The following is a 26,552-nucleotide window of genomic DNA, read 5'->3' as shown; positions in this document are numbered from 1 at the left end:
TCTTTAGAGTCCTCTAGTCCAACCCCCTGCATAATGCAGGAAACTCACAAACACTTCCCCCTAAATTCACAGGATCTTCATTGCTGTCAGATGGCTATCTAGCCTCTGTTTAAAAACCTCCAAGGAAGGAGAACCCACTACCTCCCGAGAAAGCCTGTTCCACTGAGGAATCGCTCTGTCAGGAAGTTCTTCCTAATGTTGAGCTGGAAACTCTTTTGATTTAATTTCAACCCACTGGTTCTGGTCCTACCTTCTGGGGCCACAGAAAACAATTCCACACCATCCTCTATATGACAGCCCTTCAAGTACTTAGTGATTATATCACCTCTCAGCCGCCTCCTCTCCAGGCTAAACATCCCTAGCTCCTTCAACCTTTCCTCATAGGACTTGGTCTCCAGACCCCTTACCATCTTTGTCGCCCTCCTCTGGACCCATTCCAGCTTGTCTATATCCTTCTTAAAATGTGCCCCAAACTGAACACGATACTCCAGGTGAGGTCTTACCAGAGCAGAGTAAAGCCATACCATCACATCACGTGATCTGGACATTACACTTCTGTTGATACAGTCCAAAATTGCATTTGCCTTTTTAGCCACCACATCACACTGTTGACTCATGTTCAGCGTATGATCACTAAGACCCCTAGATCCTTTTTGCACATACTACTGCTCAGACAAGTCTCCCCCATCCTATAACTATGCATTGGATTTTTCCTACCTAAATGCAGAAATTTTCATTTATTCCTGTTAAAATTCATTTTATTGATTTTAGTCCAGTTTTCCAGCCTGTCAAGGTCATCCTGTATCCTGTTTCTGTCTTCTTCTATGTTTGCAACCCCTCCCAATTTAGTATCATCTGCAACTTTAATAAGCATTCCCTCTATACCTTCATCCAAATCATTGATAAAGATGTTGAACAAAACAGGTCCCAGGACAGATCCTTGAGGCACTCTGCTTGTCACTCTTCTCCAAGAGGATGAGGAACCATTCACAAGTACTCGTTGGGTGCGATCTGTCAACCAGTTATAGATCCACCTAATGGTAACAGGATCCAAACCACATTTTACCAACTTGTCAACAAGGATAGTACATGGAACTTTATCAAAAGATGGCAGCATCAGCATGGATGTTGAAATCCCCCAGTACTATTAGTCTTGTGAATTCCAAAGAGCAGCTTTCTACCACCTCCAGCAGGCCCAGTAGGCTATACTCTGGGGCACTAGGCAGTTGATATACTAGAAAGACAGCTAAACTCTCTTCAGCATCCCACACCAGGCCAACACAATCAATACTGGTGATCTTTGAGGCAGGGAGTGCCCTGAAGGAGAAACCCTCTCGAATGAGTATGGCCACCTCCCCACCTTCAGTTTGAGACTGATGGAGGACTGAGAAGCCTGGTAGGGTCAGCTCTTTCAAGGTGATCAACTCGCCCTCCCGAATCCAGGTCTTGGGTCACACATGCTGGATCTATATCATGCTCTACAAGATAATCTTGCGGTGTTAAAGTCTTATTATTAATGGACCCGACATTACTCAACAGTGTCAAATATTTATTTTACATTGCAGTTTTACCTTCTGTTTTGTAAGTTACTGTGTCTGCTTGTTAAGTAGAAAGGCAGGATATGAATCATATAAATAAAATAATCAACAATTAAGTGCTATTCAGTTATGTAGCTTACATGGCCACACAAATTTAACTCAAGAGCAAATAATCATTCACATGCATTATTTTGCTTTCTCGGATCTGAGAGGCAAAGAAACTAGCCTCATTCAATTGACAACAGCATAAATGATGGTTTTAGGGCCAGATGAATTGTGAAAAGTCTTTCCCTGTGCTGGTTATGCTACCTATTTTGTTTTGTAAAACAAAGCCACCTGCATAAATATTGTCTGGGAAACAGTACATATGGCAAACCTCCACAGGGAACAATTTATGTAGTAACCTGCCTTTTATATACTGTGGACTTTATCTCAATCCTGCAGCTTGGAGTCCAACCTTGTAAAGATTATGTGCAATAAAAAGGAGGCTTGTTCCAAAATTTATGCCTGAGAAATACGATGGTTAATAGAAAATGAACCATACACATGAAGCTAGAAACATCTCTCTACCAGAAGCCTGGCTCATGTCACCTTATCTCAAAAGCCAGCCAACCAGCCAGCTACCTGAACAACCTGCTCTTCTCATCAAGCCTGAGGTCACAGTTTATTGCTCTCCTTAGACTCCAAGGGGAGTCTCTTGCTAAATAAAGAAAGATTCAGCAATCAGGCAGTTTTAAAGGTGAGGTTTCTTCGCCTTGGCAAGCTGTGCATTCAGGTGAAACATTACCCTTCCCAATCCTGTTTGCAAAGGCTAGATATTACTATTGCATGCAACCATGGTCAAGAATATATAATAATTTACACAACAATGTAAGCATGTCATAAATGCAAATAAACATCCTGCCTCTATTCCTGGGTGCAAAGGGACAACCTAAGCACTAGTTTCACTAGCAATGGCTTGAAGAATGGCTTACAAGAATTCAGAGAGCGTAAGGTCAATTCTAATCACATTAGGAGTGAGGAATGGGTGATTCTGTTGCACAGATAAAGAGTGATCTTCCTTTCATAACTTCAGCTGTTGAAAGATTGGTGTGTTGAAATTATTCTGCAAAATGAAAAAGCACCTGCAGAAAAAGAGCACTGAACACAATGAGAACAACGGAGACACCTAGAAGCAATCAGACAGCAGGTCATCTTGGCCTCTCCAGAGAATAATTGCTCCTCAGCTTGGTTAAGACTGCTCTTTTTCAGAAATGGTATGTGCATGTACGCGTGTACTAGGAAGGGGGTGAGGGGAAGAAGAAAGGAGAGAAAGAGAAAGCAATGCAGATGAAAATGTTATTTTCAAACCATCAGTTAGTAGGATCCAGGCCCTATGCTAAAATTAAAAAAAAATGAGTTTAAACTGTCAATGAGCCATTTCACTCTTGTTCTTCTCCCTATTCTTATACAAGTCCCAAGCTGCCTCCTAGTGCTGTCTATCACTACTGTCTTGGCTTACTTACAAAGGGGAACACACATCATTTCCTTGACATACTAAAGAGTAAATTTCATCATTTCTTTATGTAGTAACATGACTCTCCACCCTTCAAACACAAAATTCAATATCAGATTTAATGTAAGAAAAAAGGCCCCTCCTATTTTGAGCCCTGGGAATAACAGATAAGAAAACAGGCTGGCAAAGTGGCTTTGTGCAACAAACTGCAGCTGAGTCTCAGCAGGAATGGAAGTGATTGTAATAGCTGCAGTAATTATCCCTGTTGCTAAGGAGAAGCTGACCAAGACGACTTGAGAGAACTAGCATGCTATTCCAAAAACAACCTTGATATATCTGCTCACCTGCAAAAAGAACAGGTGACATCTAGGATAAGAGCTCCACTAAATTCCTACAGCCCCCCACAAAGCTCTGCTAACAGATAAATTAAACTACCAAACAAACAGTAATGACTTCGCCCCATTCACCATACCCTCCCATGACAGATTCTGGGACTGATTACTTCTGTTTTATCAAAGAAGCACTGGCGAGAGGGGCAAGGATGCATTTCCAAAGCTCGCTCATTTGTATATACAGATTAAGTGGGCATTTAAGTCACACCACTCATAAGCATCATCGAGGTACCCTCTACCTATGCTATCCCATGATCATGTGACTGGGAATGCTCATTAAATAAAGAAAAGAAAAAGAAGCTTGCCTTACCTCTCACATAAAGGTTGGCTGGAGCAGAATAACGGGTTCCCGCACTGTTTGTGGCAACACATTCGTATTTGCCTTGGTCCGACTCCTCACTATTCTCAATCTGCAGGGCCCCTATATGTAAACAAGACACAGACAACATGGCTTATAGCAAAATCCTTACAAATACATACAACTGGGCTATGTCCCCTTATTCCAACAGGGCCACAAGGATGGGGGAGGGGGTGTCTCTAGTAAGCACATGGCATGACATTTCTCCTGGAACCACTTACAACAGCAGCAAGGCATCCATGCATGTGTGAAAAGGCATCTCTTGAGTCCAGTCTCTACTGTTGCATACACAAAAGGTTACTGACACCATTCTGTTTTATTTTTTATGTAAACATCTATGCTTTTGGAAAGAATTCCTACCAAGCAAAGTAACTTTCAAATGTATTTGGAGTTCTCTGGTTGAAATAGCAGAGAAAAAACTTAAATCTATTTCTACCATATGTCTTTTAAAGAAACGAAGATAGCACTCAGACAACTCTCACTTCTGTACACTATTATCACTGTCCTTTTACTATTAAATTCTATTCTAAAAATTATACCTTTCCCAGTCCCAGACAAAAGTATGAATAACCAGAAACCAAAAAGGACCATGAAATTGCATCCTGAGAGGTTCCTTTGCTTCCCTACCCCTGAAGAGTGGTTGTCTTACTCATGCTAGTGAAACTATTTCCATATACATAAAAAGGTAGCTGCACACCAATATAGTAAAAACTGAATTTAAATCTATCCAAGCAACTATATTTTGGCCTGAACCCAATTCTGACAACATTAAAAATGACTATGGCTAGAATAGCATTTACTAGATTTTTATTCATTATCCTGACCAACCTCAATGAGACCTAAGCATTTTCAACTGAATTCCCTTCATGTGGGCTGCAACCAGCTGCACAGAAAGAACGCATGACAATGATGAAGACAGAAAATTAATATGACTAAGAGTAAAAGCAGCTAAGAAACTATTTCCTGGTGCTTCCAGAAGCTGAGATTCCAGAGGTGACAGAAAAGGGCCACAACTGCACACAACCCACACACAGGCACACCTGAACCAAGAAAGAAAGCATTAACCTATCTGCTTGTCAGAGTCTGAACTCATTTCCATTTGACAGAAAAAAACAGCACTGTGAACAGAAGCAGAAATTGCTGTCTCCGCTCTTCCCACTTCAAGGCATGGAGGTCAAATTCAGTTTTCATATCATCGGAACAGAAGGAAAACTAATGTGAATCAACTGCTGCCACCTACATTATTTAGAAGGATAAATTGAGACTGTAACCGAAGTCTATACGTCAGAGTGAAAAAATGAACTTCATTGAGTTCTGCCCTGCAATAAAAATTATGCCGAGAGTCTTCCTTGTTGTTGCATTAGGGCTGAGAGTGGGAGGTCAGCCACAAACCCCTGCTTCTTGCAACCTCCTGGAATGCTACTTTCACATGCTATATTGGCAAGCACCGTACACTTTTGTATCTTGTTACTAAGCTGCTTGGTCGTTATAAGAGCACCACCACTAGCCTGTTTTGAGATTTTTATGATCCAGATAAGGCAATCCTCAATGTGATTTGTAAAATATTATAAGTAATAAGAGGAAGTGATGGTCACCTGAGCTGTGACTGAAAAGGATGCAAACTTTTGCCCTTCTGTACCTTGATCCATTATATTTCCAAAATGCACTGTTACAATGAAATAAGGAAAGGACATATGTGTACAAATACACATCTAACTCAGGTATGGGATATTTGAGACTATTTATTTAGAAAATGTATATGTTGCCTCTTCAGACTTGCTTGCAGCTCACAAAATAAGACAAAGCCAAACAGTATAAACAACAAAACTAGTTGTTCCAATAAAACATAAATAAAACAAAGTCAATGAAATCCATGCTAATATAAATAGCCAACAGAAACAGTCCAGGGCATAACAGAACATAAAATAGAGCTGTCTAAAATGATAGTGATAAAACAGTCATCAGTGCGACACCATACATTTTTTTAAAAAGACAGGACCCTTTAGTTAAAAGCCAGGGTAAAGAGAAACATTCTGGTCTGACATCTAAAGGAGAATACAATAGCTGCCAGCTGAGCCTCAAGAACAGGGCATTAAAAAGATGAGGTGCCACCACTGAAAAAACTCTGTCTTTGATCACAGTCTACCTTACACCTGCAGGCACCTTACGAAGAGGGCCTCAACTGGAGGGCTGGATATTATAGAATACCATGTTTAAATACCTGCACCTACACCTTACATGTAAGAATTAACACTTTAAATGATCAGGCTATATACACACAATAGGGTTGCCAAGTCCAATTTAAGAAATATCTGGGGACTTTGGGGGGTGGAGCCAGGAGACATTAGGGGTGGAGCCAGGATCAAGGCTGTGACAAGCATAATTGAACTCCAAAGAGAGTTCTGGCCATCACATTTAGAGGGACAGCATACCTTTTCAATGCCTTCCTTCAACAGGAAATAATGAAGGATAGGTGCACCTTCTTTTGGGGCTCACAGAATTCAACCCCCTGGTCCAATCGTTTTGAAACTTGGGGGGTATTTTGGGGAGAGGCACTAGATGCTGCACTGAAAATTTGGTGCCTCTACCTGAAAAAACGCCCCCCCCCCAGAGTCCCAGATACCCGCCGATCAATTCTCCCTAGGGAACAATAGAGTTCCCAGCAGACATTTCCCTCCCCTCCCCGCCACTTTCTGACGACCCTGGGGATTGGCAACCCTAGGTCCACCAGCGGGGCCAGGATACCAGAAGCCCTCCCACTCTGCCCTCCCAAAGCACCAAGAATACAGAGCATCACTGCCTCAGACAAATATGCTGTGGCTAATAGCCACCGATGGACCCCGGCTCCACACGCCTATCCAACCCCACCCCCCGAAGCTGGCCATGCCTGCAGCTGTCACCACCTCCTGTTACTCACCCTCTGGGTGAAGAAGGACTTCCTTTTATCACACATTTAACTGCCCTCAGTGTGCCCCTTCCCAGGCGTTGGCAATCATTCGAGAGCGAAAGACAGCAAGGCCCACCCTCCATATAGACCAGACCAGCAGCTGGGAGTCCTACTTGGGCCTTGGGCACTCCACAGGTCTCTTGTGTGAACGGGGCACATGGCAGGTTTTGACAAAAGAGCCCCCTCGGTGTGACAGCATGCCAGCTGGCTCAAGCCGCTTCCCAATGCCAAAACAGAGAATCTCCAACCTGTATTGGGGAGGCGCTGGGTTGCCAGCTCCAGGTCGGGAAACCCCTGAAGCTTTGGAGGCGGAGCCTGTTAAGGACACGAACCTCGGGGGGGATGCAAGCCATGTCCTCGAGGGCGCCCACCCTCCTCCAAAGCTGCCGTCTTTGACCGGTGGGGGTGGGGCTCCCTACAGCCAGGAGCTCCGTGGCCATTCCGGGAGCTCTCCAGGCCCCACTTGGAGAAAGGTAGCCCTCCCGAGCGGGCCCCTGGCTGCGGGGAGGGTGTCTCCCAGGCCCGGGAGGAAAGGAGGGAGGCTGGGGCGCTTTGCCTGCGGGATCCCCGGAAAGGCAGGCGCTTGCTGGAGGGCTGGCCGGGCTGCGGTCGGTGGCGCTGGGGCTGCCCACCTCCTTCTCCTCGGGGCCATGCGCAGGCAGGGCAGGGCGGAGAGGGCCGCGGGGCAAGGGCAGCAGTGCAGGGCCCGCCTGGTGGGAGCCCCGCCGCCTTACCCTCCTTGACGCCGAGCAGCTTGGACTGGTCGATGCTGATCTCGGCCATGGCGGCGCCCGCAGCTCCTCGCCTGGCATCGGGGCTCCTTCGGAGCAAGGAAGGCTGCAAGCGAGGCGGCCGCTGCCCGCGCCCCATCGCCCTCCTCGCGAGCAAGACGCCACTGCAGTCGCTCCAGCTTCCCTCCCTCCGGGGACAGCCGGCGCTCCACCACCAGGGTGTGGAAGAGCCCCCAGCCAGCCGGACTGAGGTGGGAAGGGAAGCTGTGTGGCCGCCACCCGAGAGAAAAGGGCTCCGAGAAGGAGTACTCAGCTCCAGCCCACCCCGCCGGTGCGGCGCGAGACCTCGGTCGGCAGCCAGAACCCAGCCAGAGGCCTGCTCGTGCTCGGCTTGTCTTGTCTCGGGCAGGTGGGAAGGGCCGCCATTTCCCCCCCGCTTTCCAGATTTTTGGCGAGCGGGGAGAGGAGGCTCCAAATCGGGGGTCCCCCGCCCAGGCGGGGGATTTGGGAACCCTAATACACAAGCATATTTGGAAAAAATACTTTGGAAAAGAAGAAGCATGGTCCTGATTCAAAAATTCAATTTTATTGGCTGTAAGGGATATATAAAATGTCAGAAATAGGCAATTTTACTAGCAATTCACACAATAAAACAGTTCACTGCCTAAGCAGGAACGGACCCAGCTGGAACCAGACTTACAGATGCTTGCAGTGCAGAGAAGGGTTTTTGCAAATGCGCTCTCTGTGTGTGGTTGTATCGGAAGCATACCCAGTGGAAGGGGTATAATAATGGTGGGCGAAAAAAAAACTGCCAGTGCTAAACCTGTGGGTGGAGAAGCGTGGGGATAGCTGGAGGGAGGGAGGAATAGACCCAGAGCAGCCATCTTTGGCTTTAGATATCTGGAATCTCCAGCTATGCTTATTTGAGAAGAAATGGGGGAGTGAGTGCTGATGGAGGAAGTCAGAGGAACAGATTGGATGAGAGATAAAAAACCCCCCAGAGCTCTAAGGAGTGGGAGAGGGAAAGGGCAAGTTGGTTGAGGGAGAGAACTGAGGTGCAGTTCAGAAAAAAGATGGAGGGCATGATAGAAGAAAGACAGCAAGAGCTGGTGCTGTTAGTGCAAAAAGCTCAGGGAAAGGCAGAATGAGTTGGTAAAAAATGGAGGAATGACTAGGAAGGAGCCTACTAAAACTGTGACCTTTAGTGAGCAATAGGGTTCCCAAGTCCAATTCAAGAAATATCTGGGGACTTTGGGGGGTGGAGCCAGGAGACTTTGGGGGTGGAGCCAAGACCAAGGCTGTGACAAGCATAATTGAACTCCAAAGGGAGTTCTGGCCATCACATTTAAAGGGACCTTTTCAATTCCTTCCTTCCATAGGAAATAATAAAGGATAGGGGCACCTTCTTTTGGGGCTCATATAATTGGACCCCCTGGTCCAATCTTTTTGAAACTTGGGGGGTATTTTGGGGAGAGGCACTAGATGCTATACTGAAAATTTGGTGTCTCTACCCCAAAAAACTGCACCCCCAGAGCCCCAGATACCCGCGGATCAATTCTCCATGATTTTCTATGGGAATAAATCTCCATAGGGAATAATAGAGTTCCCAGCAGACATTTCCCTCCCCTCCCCCCGCTTTCTGACGACCCTGAAGCGGTGGGATGGTCTCCAAACCGGGGGATCCCCTGCCCCCACCTGGGGATTGGCAACCCTAGTGAGCAATGTTTTGGGGATAGCAGAACATTGGTAGAAAGCAGAAGGAAGGAAAAATGGGAAGATTTTTAAAAGTGTCACACTTGTGCTTGGAGCACAAACATCTTGTAGCTCAGCTTCAGCAGGTGGGAAATGGCAGTTTGGGGAGACTGATCTAATGGAGGGGGTTGGACATTTCTCATTTGTTCAACTTTTTGTGAGATTCTTTGATCAGGTGCTTTGAGGAGGAGACATAGGGATTGCAATACTGAAGTTAACTCTGGGGCAGAGCTTATTGATGACAGAACTTTTGTTCTTCCATTGCAGAAGGTGGTTTGATTGCTCTAGCCCATGATTCTGGAAGTTTCTTGAACATTTGAGAATGGTTTTTGATGGTCGACTGTCATCCCAGCTGTTTCTTTTGGTGTGCTGTCAATGAGCCATGACAAGGCTTCTGGCAGAGAGTATTACAACTCTTTTTTCTGTATATATTGCTAAACTCCCTTACTTATACTAAACTTTTAATACAAAGTTTTTTTGGTGTGTCATGCTGGAGTCTGTTCAGTTATGTTGTTTCACCTCAGTTTTCTTGGACCCCAGACAACATTAAGAGGTAGATCTGAGTAGCCTTCCATCTTCAAGTAGGGCCACTGGCCTGTTGCTCAATTATAAACTGAATGGGATTATCTTATTATAATAATATTGACTGGGGAATGGGATTTTATAAGTATGCTTAATTAGTAAGCAGTTGCTAACAAAAAGGGTGTTGTGGTTGTACTGTTGTCAGTGCCTTTGAAGTTGGCTAACTCTTCAGGATATATTTATTCATATTTGTAATGGTGTTAACTGTTATAGCATTAAAATAACTAACAATTTTATGAATGAAGTTAATACTGATAAGTTACCTATTCACATCTGTTAACCATGGAAGGAATAAAAAGGTAACAGAGGTATTTTAAAAAATAAATCCTGTGGAGAGGGGGGAGAGACCCAATATCAGTGTTCAGTGGAAGTATTGCTCTAAAAGAAAAACTTGTCGGAAAGAGTGTAAACAAAATAAAATGAACTGATAATACTGTAACTGGATTTCTTTAAGTAACATTGCTTATACTGTGAAGGAAGGAGGATGGGAAAAAAATCATAGGGGTGGCAATGTCTTCTGGGTTGTAAGTGACGATGTTGTCAGGTCTGGTTCTCTATCTATCATCCATTTATAGCTGTCTTGTGCATGTTTGCCCTTCACATCAATTTCTGAAGTTAAGCCCACGTTAACGGATGGACTAACCAGAGTAGTACCTTTTTGAAGCCATGGTGGAGCATTACTTAGCAGGAGGAATGCAAATATCCTGGATACTCTTGGAATCCCATTTTCCCAGCCCATGGAGATACACCATAAAGACATGTCATTCTAGCAGAATTTTACTTCTCCCACATAGAATCTGTCACTTTTCACCTCCACAATACCTTGATTCCTGTTCCTGGATGGGACAGTATACTAATTTCACAGATAGTTGTAAAAGGTGGGATTCTAAGTTTACTTGAATGATTTCTACTTTCAGTGAGCATGGTAACTAGAGTACTGCTATAATGCAAGTCAACAAGCTGCATGTAAAAGGGCAAAGTCATAGCAAAATGTGCCAAAGCTGGTGCATGTAATATGCTCTGTTTTAAGGCAGTAGAAGTATTCTATTCTTCTTGTCCCCATGTCCATTTGATATTTTTCTCAAACAAGGCTTGGCTTTTTTTGGAGAACAATTTAATAAAGACCCTGGTAAAGATGCAGTGAGGGGTCTCTGTGCCCAGGGCTGGTGGATGTGATCCACCATGCCCAGGAGCAAGATTTCTGGGGGCTTTATGGGCTGTACAGGACGGGAACTTCCCTTTCTGTGCACAGACATTTTGGATATGGATTTTAATTAAGAACACATTGGAGTAGGTAGGCTGAAACAGATGGCTGGAAGGTTCTGCAGATGCTACCATGCTGAACTTCTACAGGAAAGTACAACATAGCATCTAGGTTGTTTTAATACCTGCCATGTCAGGAAAGTTATTGAAAATTGACCAATTTGAGGTTCAGACTCCATGGCACTTTCCATCACTTTAAAAGACTCCTCCCTCTTTCTAAATGCAGCTACTGGAACTTCTTTTTTTGACAAGACAGGAGCCGGGGAGAAGGCTCTTCCCTCCCCTGCTTTTCTCTCAATGAAAAATGGGACCCCAAGGTTTGTTTCTAACCCTCCTGGAGATAACAGTGTTCTTGTAAATTTTCCCAAGTAGGAAAACTCAGTCAGAACATGAGAAAAGAGGTAGGAAATTCCTCACCTCTGAACTGTTCTCTCTCAGCCCAGGTGGCTGCATTTGGAAACAGGAAAAGTTTTAAAAATAATTATCATGGGAGAAACCATAACATGTAGTTTGAGGCTGAGCAGCAAAACAGCAAAAGTGCAGGATCTGTAATCTAGATAATCTGTGTACATTTAACTGCAGTTATTACACAGAGAGGTGCAAGTCTGCATTTTTCATTGCCTAAACTGTACTTGTCACTGTACAAGCATACCGTTGCCTTTTATTTCTGGTCAAATCCTCTGCTATATCTTTTCAGTGAAGCTTTCAAAGATTCTCAGGTCCTAGGCAGAATGGCAGCCAAATACCCCTAAGCCCATTTTAACCAGCTTTACTGCCAAATATGCAAAAAAGGAAACCACCACAGCAGTTTTTCTATTCATGCTCATTATGTTCATCTCTTCTCTGAGCCTGATGATTGGCATAACTGGGACCTGAAAAGAATGCTGAGCTGCTGTGATATTTACAAGAGAGGCAGTCACTGTCAAGCCTGTGAAAATGAACAACACACAAGGGCAAATGCAAGGATACTATTCAACTTGAGATTTGGCTTCATTTGCTCTATCATGCGTCTAGTCTTCATCTACTCTATCCTCTCATTATAGATAGAAACAACAACAACAACAATAACAATAAACAAAGCTGTAAATCTAAAAATAAGTAGTACATCAAGGCTGCCAAAGTGTACAAATCTTTTAGAAGGACACTAAGAAAAAAAATCTGGAAATTTATTAAAGGTACATGATAAAAGATCTCTTCAGCCTTTCTGAGACCTTTGACATTTTTCCCTTCCTTTCTGCTTTGAAGGTATGAAACACACACTAGAGGGAAATCTAGCCAATCTGTATCTATGTTTTTACTGTTTTCTTATAAATTTCTTAAGCATAGAGAAGCTCATTTCCAAGAAGAGGCTAAAATGTCATTTCAATGTTCCACCACTGCTCATGCACCCAGAATGGCATCTCAGAAGTGTCAGAATTTCCATGACATTCCAACATTTTCTGCTTCTACAAAAGCAGCAGCTTGGGGCATTTCCCATTACATGTACTTAATTCCATTCTATGACAACACAGAAAAACTGAATTGAACTTTTATAAAAAGAATATGTGTCATTTCCTTCACAGAAGCTTTTGTTGCTGCCTATGGGCCATCCTTCAAAACATACATCCATTCATCCATTTTCTTCTTGTCTAACCTGCCAGTCACCAGCTGGACCCATGCATCTCTGAACAGTCTATCAAAACTCACCCTGACCTTTCAGCCTGGGTCTCACCTGAAAGGCAAAGGGGGAATGTTAAAAGTGACAACATGTCTCACGAACATAGAGCTCTCAGTTAGAAAAATGACAGCACCTCTGGACAGCCAGAACAGGGCTTACAGCTTCAAGGCCCAAAAGAAAGGTTAGTCTCAGAAACAAAACTTGTCCTGTAGTTGCTTGGCTTAACTTCTCACTACAACACATTCAATCGATACATAGGGATTGTGCTTGGGCTTCATGGCCTGTCACACAGAACATACCTATCAACAGGAACTGTTAAAAACAAACATCCAATTTATTGTTCAAACAAGGGCATTAGTTTTGATGCATTTCTGGTTTAAATTCCAGACATTCAACAAACTTACCTTGGTGGAGACCACAGTAAAGATCATTACATGAACATAACTGCCTTTCACAGAATTGCCTTCACCTACCCCATTAGTATCTTGAGAGACTTAATAACCTGTGTGTTGCTTAACAAAATATACCAGTCTGTTGGAAATCCTGTATGAGATGCCAGGATGCTGGTTGTTGGCACTTACAGAAATGTTGCCTTTGACATTCAAACAGGGGACAAACTTTTCAAATTATGTCAGGCACATTCTTAAAATATCTCATTAAAAGTCAGATGGGGAAGTTTATGTTTTATGAGATGGATGATTCTCATTATAAAGATATGCCCATTTCCCCAAGCAGGATATACAGAACATCTAGGCGGTTCTGCTGCTGAGTCATTAATGTCCTCAACTGGTTGATGAGGAGAATTTAATGCAGTTATATGCACAGAAAGACCCAGTTACTGTGGGCACAGATTGAGCTGGGAAGATGTCCTGCTTGACTACTTAGCATTCTGTCTGTCATTTAAAAAAAGATTTGTGATAAAAATGGGAAAATAGTTTAATGAACTTGTAACATCACAGCTGCCAATCTTGGATCATTCTAAAAAGAGGATGACATTTAAAGAAACAGAATAATATCAAAAGGAGGTTTGTAGGATTTATTTTGCTGACCTAGATTTTCCATGGAGATAAGTAGTTGCAAGTGTTTGTGAAATAGCAACTCATATTTGCTCTAAAATTGCTTGACTAGAACTGGAAAACATCAACCCCCAGCAACAGAACCAGTTCCAAAAGAATTTGGTTATTATCTTCCAGCAGTGATTCAGTGGAGAAGGAAGGGAAGGAGGGAAGTATTGGACAAATGAGTGAGAGTAATTTAGTGAAGGTAATAAGTTTATCAGGAAATTCAGGGGTCAGTCAACAGCCATAGCAGAAATCAAGAAAACTCAGAATATTGCACTACATAGCACTGATTAAAATTTTAAAATTAAATTTCGGGGACCATTTTGAGTGTTCAGGCTAGGAAACAGCCCTCTTTCAAAGAAAGTACTAATTCTAGCACATACAGGTTGTGAAACAAGCAGGGCTGAGGAATGCAGAGCTGTCCAAGTGGAGATAGATTGAACAACTGAAAACTTCAGGCAGGCAGCTAATGGTCTGATTAATTAATCCACAGCAAATATTCAGTACTCCAGTGCCATAGGTTCTTGTCAGGTTTCAGAAGAGGCAGACCTGGATTTTTACAACTCCTCCCTCTATCTTCATATTAGATGGGTGAACATACTGGAAAGGGGCATCCACAGGTCTCAAAGAAAGAGTCTACTTGTCTCCCCACCAGATTTGCCTGACATTTCAAGAATTTATTTCCTTTTAATTAGTGTTGCCCCTGTCAGCAATGGCACAGAAGAAAGGGCTTCACTGATCTCTCGTGAAAATGTTTACAGCTTTCAAAAAGCACCATAGTGGCTAGTTCTAACCTGCCTGGACTCAAGAGTCCCAGAGGGATACCAAATTTGAAAGATGCAAGACTTCATAGCCCTTTGTGGCACAAGGGGTGGGGTGAGGGGAGAACAGCATTTTCTACTCTGAAAACCTCCCGTTGAATAACCCCCTTTGACCTGTGCATACCTGTGATGGATGATTCTACAAGGCGGCCACATTAAAAATAAACAAAAACAAGCAAACAAGTGAGGGAACTGTGAATGAGCAAGTGTGCTAACAGAGTCTGGAGTGAAAAGACAGCTGGAGATGAGGTACTGCTGGAGAAGTGGCAGGGCAGAAAGGAAATGAAGTGACATGACAACTGGAGGCATAGTTCAGCATTCTTACCTCTGATTGGTGTACCACCTGGTGAGGTAATTTGAATGCAAATAAGATTAGAGAGAAGCGTTAGTACAAAGTGGAAAGGAAGAAAATTATAACTAAAAAGTTTTTCAAAGCTAGAAATTGTTATTAGAATAATAGGAGTAAACAACAACAAAAAGATGTGCAGTAACAAGTCAGAGTGATGCCCTCAGGTTAGTAAAGCTCTCTGCTACCAAGAACACAGAGTCTAGCCCCATTTTTTCCAATTATGGTCTTGCTGCTCTGCACAGAGAAGAGTGTTGGCTACTAGGCAAAACCACTAGCATTCACTGCCACAGCTGAAATGGAGGAGCCACTGGGGTGCCGTGCCCTTTCATTCTGCCAGAAGATGGGACTGTTGGTGTACCAGAGTGAATGGAGTGTGAGTGTGTATAGGGAGAAAAGTTAAGCATGTGGCGGTTGGTGTGAGATACATTCCTGGTTTAAGATTATATAGACCGTTGGGGACAAAATCTGCTGATTTCATAACTGAAAGTTAAAAGTGGAGTAATTAATTCAGGGGTAACACTAGATTTCCCCTGGTGAGAAACTGCTGTCACAGCCTTCTGAATTTGCAAATAAAAATATAAAGAAACTTGTTTCTAGCTTTCATTTAGACCAATGGAGTAACAGGCACGCTCTGCGTAATTTGTGTAGTAGATAATTCCTACCCTCTTTATAAGGGAGCTGAAATTAATTCTACATGCTATGAATGCATCTTATAAGGAGGGCTTAATAATGAAGCTAAGATGCTCCAAAGAAGCAAGCAGAAGCACAGCTACATACAAGGATTTGCTCAATCATGGGCCTTATTATTAGCAAGGTCCAGATGTGCAGAGAGACCTGTGTATGTAAATCAACATAAAAACCCTCTGATCCCCAGTTTTGTCCCCTTGGTCTCATTTTGTGCAAATGAAGGCTGTTAGTAAGGGGAGGGAAATACATGCAGATCTAATTTGTAGGCAGTTCATGGTATGTGTTGGTTTGATGCGAGATTTTGCACATCTGAGCACCAAGCACTTACCAACGTTAACTGGGGAGTTTAAACAGACAGAAAGAGAGGGTTAAACAGGACACAGAGCGTCAAATCATGTTCGGTGTATTGATCAATAAATACCAGTAAGCATACGAGTGCTGTGTATCTGAGATTAACTGCTCCCCACATTCCATTATCCACAGCACTGATCACCCAATGGGAAACAAAGAAAGACACTCAAAGAGTTTCTGTAAATACAAAGAAGGCAGATTTTAAGCATGTTTAACTTGCCTTTTGAAGAGTAATTAAAATATTTACACTTATTATCTCTTTTCCTCATTCTCTCCTAGAGCTTGTTCCTTCAGGCAGTAGCCCTAGCTTTTAATCAGACGAAGCCATTTCAACTGCTTCGTTTAACGTTCTCCACAGCTGAGATGACATTACTTCATTTTCACTTTATGGCTGGCTTATATTTTCTGTTGCACAGATGAGTGAAGCATCAGGAAGGCTCTCAACATTGCTGAAGTTCAGGGTAATCTCTGCCATAATAAATCTACTACTATTTATCTGTTTTCCTAGCTACTATTCCATCCTTTTTGATAGAACTGTTTTTATCATAGAGACATGCATGATTCACAAGATGTACTATTGCTTTATGCTTACTAAGAAAATGTGCTGACCACTCACTTTTTCTCCTAGTCCTCCAATTACTGCAACACTTGCATTTTAGTCCTATGCAGATATACTCCTGATATACTCCTAAATGCATTTATTCCAGGGCTTATATTGGAGTGATGCATGATTCACAAGATGTACTATTGCTTTATGCTTACTAAGAAAATGTGCTGACCACTCACTTTTTCTCCTAGTCCTCCAATTACTGCAATACTTGCATTTTAGTCCTATGCAGATATACTCCTAATATACTCCTAAATGCATTGATTCCAGGGCTTATATTGGAGTAGAGTGGAGTGCAAAGGCATGTACTGCTAAAGATTCTCAGTCCCAACTGACATTCCCACCTCCACCCATGCAGTTAACAGACATCAAATACCTCAAAAAGACCAGGAATCCCTGCTGGTTTCTTGGCTGGCTGAAACAGCACCTGTTTCTAGATGCTGCCAAGCAGATTTCAAACTAATCTTTAAATATACTCACCCTAGTCATTGAAAACTCTGTATGAAATTGTCTATGCAAACCTAAAGAATCTAGCACACATTCAAAATGAGTTCCCTAACTTTAGTGCAATTATCTTTCTTTTGCATTAAAGCCCAGGCTTCAAGTCTCTGTGAACAAGACAACTCTTCCTAGAGCTAAATAGTATATCTGAGTGCAATGAGGCATCACTCTATTTGGAAGATTGGTCTCTACAGACTGCTGAAGAAAACCAGAAGGAGCTCTTATAGAACTCCCCAGAATGTGGCCAGGATCACTCCCTGCCCCCAGTGTTGTTTGTTCAGCATGTTTGCTTGTTGAACATGTGAGAATATACCATAAAAGAAAAGGTTAGGCAAGCTTTCCAGGTCACAAACTCAATGGAATACAATTTCAGCATGGAATAGAGTTCAGAAGTTGCCAGTGTATCCTAACAGATGTGTTTGTTTTGCTCCATGTTTATAATTAAATATATACGGTGGTCTACACAGTGAACAACTGGCTGTCTATTGACCAGGAGACTTGAATCAACTTCTTGTCAGTACATTCAATGTTCTCAAAGGCTAAAATATTAATACACTAGGAATAAGGCCCGTTGTGAAGGAAAACACAATGGGCTCTGGCCGAGTGCCCCCCCACCCTTGCTATCTTCCCACTCACCCAAATGAAGACATTCACTCCCCCACCACTCCCACTCACCCAAATGAAAACATTCACTCCCCTACCACCTCCAGGGGAGCTGATCTCTGCCATCTGGAGAGCAGTTGTAATTCTGAGTGATTGCCAGCCCTCACCTGGAGATTTGCAACAGTGGTTCCTGAGAAGGAAATGGCTGGTTTGGAGGGTGGAGTCTATGGCACTGTATCTGTTTGAGGTGTCACCCCTCCTCAAGCCCACCCTCTCCAGGTTCCACCCCTCAAATCTCTAGGAATTCCCAAACCTGGAGTTGGCAACTGCTAAGTCACACTGGCTGTCATAGGGGGGCTGCTGCTGAACAGGAGCAAGCAGCCAGGTCTAGTTAAGTCATGCCAGCCTTGTGGCATCAAGTTACCCAGAGGGTGCTGCTAGCCCCAGGGTAGCCAACTTCCAGGTGGAGCCTGAAGATTGCCTGGGATCACAACTGAACTCCAGACAACAGATCTCTCTCCCCATCCTGGAGAAAATAACTACTTTGGAGGGTTGACTGTATGCCATTCTATTTACCTGAGGCCTCTCCCTTTACTGACAGAAGTTGGTTGCCTAGCAACAGCCTCTGGCTAGGGGTGAGGCTGAGGGGAAGCGGGAGACAGGAAAGAGCCGTGACTTCTGAAGAAACATTCCCAGCAGGGCCAGGTGTCATGATCCTGGGCCTAGTGAGGCCTACAGGCCCCAGGGAAGTCTGCTTAGGAGTACTGGGAAGAGCCATGGGGAGTACTGGGAAGATGCATTAGGGCATTTGTTTATTTTTCCCTTCACCTCTTTTCCGTTTTATGCACCTTGTTTGTTGTATTGCACTGACCTTTTAAATAAACTTTTTTGTTGTTGTTGTTCACTCTGCCTGGTCCCCATGCCTATTACTTGGCCTAAGCTAAGGGATGCCTGGTACTCTGGGCCTTCTCAAGGGAGACCCTTAACTCAGAGTGGTTGCAGCAATTGGTAAGACCCCCCTGAGTCGTGACACCAGGCCTTGCTGCCTAGTCATGTTGTGGTGGCAGTGGCTCCCTGGCTGTTTGTGCGGCCTTTGGAAGCTGCATGTGCTGGGAGGTCATCTGTTTGGGCCGCTTATGAGGCAGCAGAGGTCTGTTGCTAGTGACGCTTTTTGTGAGGTCAGTTAAGAGAGGACACAGAGAAGAGTTGGAGATGTGTCTGTCTCTGAGGCAAACTGTTTTGGTGGTTTGTTCAACATTCCTGGTCTGCATTGTGGGGGGGGGGGGAGATGAGTCAGCCAATGGGGGGGCAGAGATGCTGAATGAGCTATGATGGGCCAATTATTTGTCAAGTACATGGAACACACCCGTAAGCCAATGGGAGAGCCAATGGGAGAGCTCCATTGGGCCATCATCATAGAGGAATTATTATTATAAAGACTATCAGCATTGTAATCAGCCTTTCTCAAAGGGCTTTTATGTTGCTGCTCTCAGATAACTGCCCACTGGGTCTTGCCTTTTCTGAGATTTGTTGTAGCATCTATCTCCTTCAGCATCTAAATTTTGCTGATATCTGGACAGTTGCCTTACCTGTAAAAATCACCTGTGAACAGAATATAATTCCTGGGAAGTAGCATCTGATTCCCCTGGAAAAGTCAGCCTTTAGCCACTATGCAGTCTATGTAGCAACTGATTAGTTACTGTTTACCACTAATTCCTAGTAAATTTTCCTGCATTATATTTTCTACTCATGCTTTTCCAAGCAGCAACAGCAATACCTTGCTAATCTCCTTCTGTTTCTGGTACTGTAAAATAAAAATGTAGCCAAGAACATAATCTTGAGCTCCTGAATTGTTTCACATTGCTTCTTTCAGCTTTGGCACCTGTGCTTATTTTGACTTCTAGCATAAGGCAACTACCTCCTCCATCCCTTAACCCCATACTTTTACCCTGCCTATCACAGACACTGCCATGTCTTCTTCTTCTCTAGTCTTATCAGTTAAAAAGTAGTATACTTTTATTTTATTTTTCAGCATTATTTTATGATCCCTGAAATTCAAACCTGACCCTACAGCACCACAGCGAGGGGTGCTATATAAATATATACAGTCAGTAACACCAAAATTTGCAAAGCTAATTAGTTATGAGCATCCAAAGGATAATATGGCCAAACTTCTTCGCTACAGCTCTCGTCTCCTAGCTGCTTGCCCCTGGCTTAGGAAGCACAGAATCAGTTGAAGGGACCTCCAGGGTCATCTAGTCCAACCCTCTGCACAATGCAGGAAGCTCACAAGTATTATTTATGTATTTATTTTAGTAGATTTATATTCTGCCTTTTCCCAAAGGTGGGCTCAGGGCGGATTACAGGCCTAATAAGTAACAATTAAAACCCAACAATAAAATAATAATAAAACAGTATCAAAAACAGAAGCAATGGAATAAAATATATTATAACATAGGCGGTGAGGACACGTTACAGATTAAAGCATATATATAACATATACACGTTACAGATTAAAACATATATCTCAGGCCTATATATATATATATATATATATATATATATATATATGTGAGAAAGCCCTGGCCCTGGTTGAAGCAAACAGGACATCCTTTGGGTCAGGAATGGTAAAAAGATGTTGGTTAGCTGATCACAATGATCTCTGGGGCTCATATGGGGAGAGCTGGTCCCACAGGTATGTCAGTCTTAGGCCATGTGAGGCTTTAAATGTCAGTACCAAAACCTTTTAAGTGGATGCAGTACTCCTGGTAGCCAGTGCAATTTGCACAATATTGGCTGAATGCTTGCCCGTAGAGGCAATTCTGTTAACAGTCGTGCTACCGCATTTTGCACCAGCTGGAGTTTCCAGATCAACCCCAAGGGCAAGCCTGTGTAGAGCGAGTTACAGTAATCCAATCTGGAAGTAACTATTGCATGGATCACTATAGCTAAGTCCTGGGGGATCAGATAGGGCACTAGCTGTCTGACCTGCCGAAGATACTAAAAGGCAGATCATGCAACAGCTGTGACCTGGGCCTCCATAGAAAGGGAGGTATTCAATATCACTCCGAGGCTCCTCACTTTCTGAGCTGGCACAAGGGGAGCACCATCCAGGGTAGGGTAGGGTACTTCCCCCTCCACCACCAGTAACTCCTGCTCCATACCCAGAAGATGACAAAAAAAAAAAAAACAACAACAACCAAAGAAATGCTCCAGGATCCCTTGCAAAACTGGCCTGGAGAAAATTGCTGACTGACCCCAAAGTGTCAATCAGCATTTTCCTGGGCATGTAACAGTGGGCCATGAGAACTATGCACTGATACAACCCTTCCTTCTCGTGATCTGCCTAAGTTCACAGAATTAGCATTGCTGTCGAACCAAGTAGTAGACAAGTGTCACCTTTAAGACCAACTAAGTTTTATTCAGATTGTAAACTTTTGTATGCTCTAAGCAGACTTCATCAGACAAAACTGGAATGGCAAGCAGCAGTTCTTAATATAAGTGGGCAGTGGGTTGGTATGTAGAATCATGGGAATGGATCACAAATTGGGGTCTGTGTCTACATACCAACCCACTGCTCACTTATATTAAGAACTGCTGCTTGCCATTCCATTTTTGTCTGATGAAGTCTGCTTAGAGCATGCGAAAACTTACATTCTGAATAAATCTTAGGGTGCGGTCACACTTACATTAAATCCATCAGCAACCCATCTTTAAAGCGCCGTTATTTCGTATGTCAGATAATCCGCCGCATCCTGTTTCCCGATCAGACAGATGCTGTTCCTATGGCATGCCGTGTTGATCCCGTCCCCTGCTCGATCACACAGTGCCTGCTGGAACTTCTTTCAGATGGCGGCAATCTGCATTAGCGCAGGCGCAGTGCTGGGTGCTAACAGGAGGGTTTGCGTGCTGCAGAGGGTGTGTTTCTGCTGAGCGCATGCGCGTTTGCAGTAGAGGGGTTTCCGGCTATTTAAACCTTTTTTTTTTTGTTTCCCCCGCTGCTCTATCGATATATCGATATATCGTTGTGTCGAAATGGAATCTGATAGCCTTGTCACATTAGCGTGGTTTCGATTTGGTGCTTGAGGTGTTTGTGTGTGTGATTTGAGGGGGGGGGGAGAGAAGAGGCTTTGTTTGTCTTTACCCCCCCCCCCGCTCCATCCCGATCCGGTCCATAGGATGTCAACTTGAGGGGTTTTTTTGCCGTCGGGGATTCCGCTTGTCTGGGGGTTTTTTTTAGGTGGCGCATTGGAGATGGCGAATCCTCAAGAAAGCGGGGAGGGAGAGAGTTCTGCATGCGCCCCGTCCTTTCTCGTGGCGGCGGGGGGGGGGGGTTAGCTGCTGTTAGCTGCTGCGCTGCTGCGATGGATCCGTTCCTCTCCTTCCCATCCGAGCTCCTTAAAGCCCAATTCTGTCGCCTTACAAATGCAGCAGCGGAGACTAGAGATGTGTTTCTCCGTTTGCACTACTTTTCAGAAAAGATCGCCTCACATACTGGAAATCTCGATGCTCACATATCGAGATTTCGATATATCGCTATTACGCAATAAACTAAAATATTAAAAAAAAAAGGGCAGGGCACGCACGTTTCGGAAGGCCCCCCCCCTTATTAAGTTTAGGAATACAGCCGCTAATAAGCAATTTTTTCGAGTTCCTTCCCTCGATGGCGCAGTGATATGCATTTTGTTTGTGGTGGGAAGCTGGAAGCGGGAAGCGCTGCTGCGACTCAGCAACGATTGCCCGTTCAGATGCTCCAGAGCGCTCAGGAAGCGTCTTGTTCCGGATTAAATGCAGTAGCAAATTAATCTGCGAGCAAGGCGCATCAGCGTGGAACGGGCACGGGCTAAGCACGCTTCACAGATGTGGATGTGTGAACGTCAGGGTAAAATCCGACATGCTTGCGGGCTCAACTCATGCCCGTAGCGGGGTTTTTTGGACGTCTGACCGCACCCTTAGTTGGTCTTAAAGGTGCACTTGTCTATTACTTTGTTCTATTGCTTCAGACCAACACGGCTGCTCGCTTGGATCTATAAGCATTGCTGTCAGATAGCCATCTAGCCTCTGTTTGAAAATTTCCAAAGAAGGAGAGCCCACCATCTCCCAAGGAAGCCTGTTCCACTATGGAACAGTTCTGTCAGGAAGTTCTTACCAATGCTTAGCTGAAAACACTCCTGATCTAATTTCAACCCTTTGGTTCTAGTCCAGCCTTCAATGGCAGCAGAAAACAGCTCTACATAATCCTCTATATGACAGCCCTTCAAACCATGAACCTAACATAATACACAGATGTGTGACTTTTTGAAGTCTTTTTTGCCATACACATTAGCTTTTTAGGTTCCAACTATTTAACACAATCCCCTCTTCCATGGTTTTATTCTTCGTCCACTAAATTTAACATGCATGAGCAGAATATAATACAGATAAGGCAACCTGCTTCTATTAGACTGTCTTGTCTACAAGAATTTTATGATCAATCATGTGTTACTATTTATTTTATTCTGGGAAGTAAATTTTATTCACAGCTGAAGAAAGTGTTCAGAAATTATCTATCTAGCTGTGTATAAAATATCATTCAGGATGTCATGAGAGAATTCAGGAGTCACAATTCAGATCTGCCTTTAGCTTTCATCAAAAGCAAATTTAGAGAAGGTGACTAACAGCTTATTCAGATATTTAAAATTTGGACTTCTCCCTAAGCACAGCATCTCTGCTAGTCCCAGTTCAGTGGTATTAGTACAATATTCACACCACATATGGTATAGTGGTTGGGCAGATATAAACTGATAGTTTTGTTATAGGAGGGGCAGTCTTGTTATTCAGAAATAAACTATTGCTCTCCAGTCCCCCTTCTTTTTTCACAACCCAAAGATTCCACAGTATAAATGTAGTGTAGTTGCAGAGAAACAGAGGACATAATGTTTCACAGCAATGAAGAACATTTGCAAAATGGCTGGGCATTGCTATAGATGAGGGGACAGTTTTGCTGATGTTGACATAGATCCCCCTTTCCCCACATAACTGAGCAGTTCAGGGTAAGAGTGTTTACCCTCTAAAGATGTTTTAAAAGAAAGCTTAGAACATTCAGAAAAAGGCCCTGTTGGGTGGGAAAGGAAGAAGATATTGAAGATATTGGATTTATATCCCGCCCTCCACTCCGAAGAGTCTCAGAGCGGCTCACAATCTCCTTTACTTTCCTCCCCCACAACAGACACCCTGTGAAATGGGTGGGGCTGGAGAGGGCTCTCACAGCAGCTGCCCTTTCAAGGACAACCTCTGCCAGAGCTATGGCTGACCCAAGGCCATGCTAGCAGGTGCAAGTGGAGGAGTCAGGAATCAAACCCAGTTCTCCCAGATAAGAGTCCGCACACTTAACCACTACACCAAACTGGCTCTCCAGACAGCTATACCATTAATCAGCAGTACCATGGATTATATTCAGCTGATTACAACACTTACACAACTGTGTTCTTCATATAACTCTCTGGACCAAGCCAGATGAGGTCCTGAGAACCTGGGAAATCTGTGATCAGGTCTTTCAAGTGTTGTTCAAAAGGAAATAGTCACACAGGGCCATGATTCAGACTGGTGTCTAGGGATAGAAGGAATTTACCATTCTCTCTCTTTCCAATCTGAGTACCGAAAGAACAGTATATCCTGGAAAGAATTTTTTTTCTTGAAGGAAGACATCTGGATCCAGTGCAACAAGCGAGAAATGTCTGCATTTTTATTGCATGATTAAATCATTACTTTGAAAAATCAAATATATAAAAATAAACAAACCACAAAACCATTGTCTGGAAAGGCACATGTGTGCAGCAGCTGATTAGTAATACCCAGGGGTTTTTTTGTAGCAGGAGCTCCTTTGCATATTAGGCTGCACCCCTCCCAATATAGCCACTCCTCCAAGAGCTTTCTGGGCTCTTCGTACAGGGCCTACTGTAAGCTCTTGCAGGATTGGCTACATCGGGGGGGGGGTGTAGCCTAATATGCAAAGAAGCTCCTGCTACAAAAAAAGCCCTGGTAATAACAGAGCTTGTTCTGTGCAGTCAGATTTGGACTCAGAGTCCACTTCTTTCAGTTATGAAGGTAAATATAAACTGTACTAACCACATCTGTTTTGAAATAAGCTTCACTGAAATTAATGAGGCTTACTAATGAGTAGTTATCGTTGGGGTACACATTAACTACAGTTTGTGATTTCTTTCCCATCTCTCCAAGTAAAGATCTAGTAACCTTTCTTCCGAGCATGCTTTTGGGGAGCCTGCAAACCTCATTTACCAGCATATGCCATGATCAATTTTCTCTCAGGCCTACAGATGTGCTATCCATTGATTTCTAACCAGCTCCTTGGAAAGCCAAGTGTCTTCTACAACCAGGGAGCTCTATGACAGAGTTTTGAATCCCAAGTGAAATTCATTTGAGACATCACTCGAGCAGAGGAAAGAAGCAAAACAAACTTTGGATGTGATAGCAGTGCTGAACATGTTGTGTTTTTTAATTCAGGCACTCCCCCCTCCAAGCTTGCTCAGCAGCAGACAAGTGCACATGACAGGAATACTGCTCAGATGCCGGCACAAGCCTAAAGTCTGCCATGCTCATCTGCGCTCCAAAATGCAGATGCTGATTTAGTAAGGATATATCTATGGATGCACTTGTGTAGTCCTGCATGCACAGTATCTTCCACAATAAAATCATAAGAGTGACATGTTCTTTCAGCACAAATATCTTGAGACTAAGGTAAAGGTCACTGTGAAGTTGTATTAACTATATCAGTGCAGTGATATCAGTGCAGTGATTTATTCATGAAGCAAACCTTTATTCTCTTCAACCTCTTGTTACAAGTGGTACAGCTAGAACCTCTGCTTCTTTACCCTGAAAGCAGAACTCTGTTTGGAGCTCCTTAGCAGAGGTGGAGTAACTCTGACCTGGTATGTGACTGAAATACAGAGAAACACTGCCCCTGCTGATGGGGCAAGGAAAAGCATGCCCTTGAGACTGCTTCTCTTATTAAGCAGAAGAGATGTCCTGTCACCTGAAACCTGCTCTTCCATCCTCAGTCCTAGTTAATCTTCATATCAGGGAGAATGTCTTAATGAAGTGGAGTTGGGGAGAGAAAACTGAGCCCATAATCTAGTACAAAACATCAGAGTTGATTTCTGTACAGAAAGATTAGGAGAAAATGAGAAATATTTGCTGTTTTACCTGAACGAAGCTGTTTGATTCTTCCGTTGCTAGTGGCTGTGTCCACAGGAAGGAAGTCTTTGAACCAGGAGATTTCAGGATCAGGGTTGCCACTAGCAGCACAGAGCATTGTGGCTGTGCGCGCCTTCTCTACTACCTTGAGCTGTGGGCCCATATCTATGGTTGGAAAGCCAGATGGGAGCTGGTTCTCTGCAAGAGAAAATACAAAAATAATGTTAGCAATTAATGAGACAATTTCTTCACATGCAGAATAAGGAACATAACAGCAAAATCTTCCTTAAATATCTATAGCATATGTGCTTCCAGAATGATAAGACTGGTGAAGTTTTTATCAGAGCCAGAAGAAGCTTCATGTGTGCATCTGCACTGGCCTCTGGAAAACCTATGTGCTGCCTCAAATCACATACTTTACAGAGTCTGGGGGAATTTCTACTCTTTATAGATCTTCGGAGCTATTACTTGGTATGCAAGTAGAAATAGCTGTTAAATTTAACTCCATTTCAGCACAATTGAGGAATGTCCATGCTTTTTACTGCCATAGAGGCTCACCCTACACCATCATACAGTGGGACTGATAAGGCAGATTTACAGTCAAGCCTCAATGGCTATGTAGTGCTTAATTAAGGTGTGCACACATGCATCTTTATATAGGATT

General features: G+C 43.5%; 1 protein-coding gene across 14 annotated transcripts in view; it reads right to left on the bottom strand.

The window, feature by feature from the left end:
* Nucleotides 1-26,552, bottom strand: part of PTPRF (protein tyrosine phosphatase receptor type F) — a 915,542-nt gene that overhangs the window by 128,613 nt on the left and 760,377 nt on the right. For 7 of the 14 annotated variants that reach the window (XM_060231649.1, XM_060231648.1, XM_060231653.1 and 4 more), the window contains 3 exons: nucleotides 25,898-26,086; nucleotides 14,923-14,940; nucleotides 3,736-3,846 (listed from right to left, as the gene is read on the bottom strand). In XM_060231649.1, coding sequence (XP_060087632.1) covers nucleotides 3,736-3,846; nucleotides 14,923-14,940; nucleotides 25,898-26,086 — 318 coding nt within the window. The remainder of the gene's footprint in view (nucleotides 1-3,735; nucleotides 3,847-14,922; nucleotides 14,941-25,897; nucleotides 26,087-26,552) is intronic. The other 7 variants (XM_060231651.1, XM_060231655.1, XM_060231654.1 and 4 more) reach the window with 1 other exon arrangement.

The sequence above is a fragment of the Heteronotia binoei genome, chromosome 2 (assembly GCF_032191835.1).
Source record: "Heteronotia binoei isolate CCM8104 ecotype False Entrance Well chromosome 2, APGP_CSIRO_Hbin_v1, whole genome shotgun sequence".
Lineage (NCBI taxonomy): Eukaryota > Metazoa > Chordata > Lepidosauria > Squamata > Gekkonidae > Heteronotia > Heteronotia binoei.
This window is presented reverse-complemented; position numbering and strand designations above follow the sequence as displayed.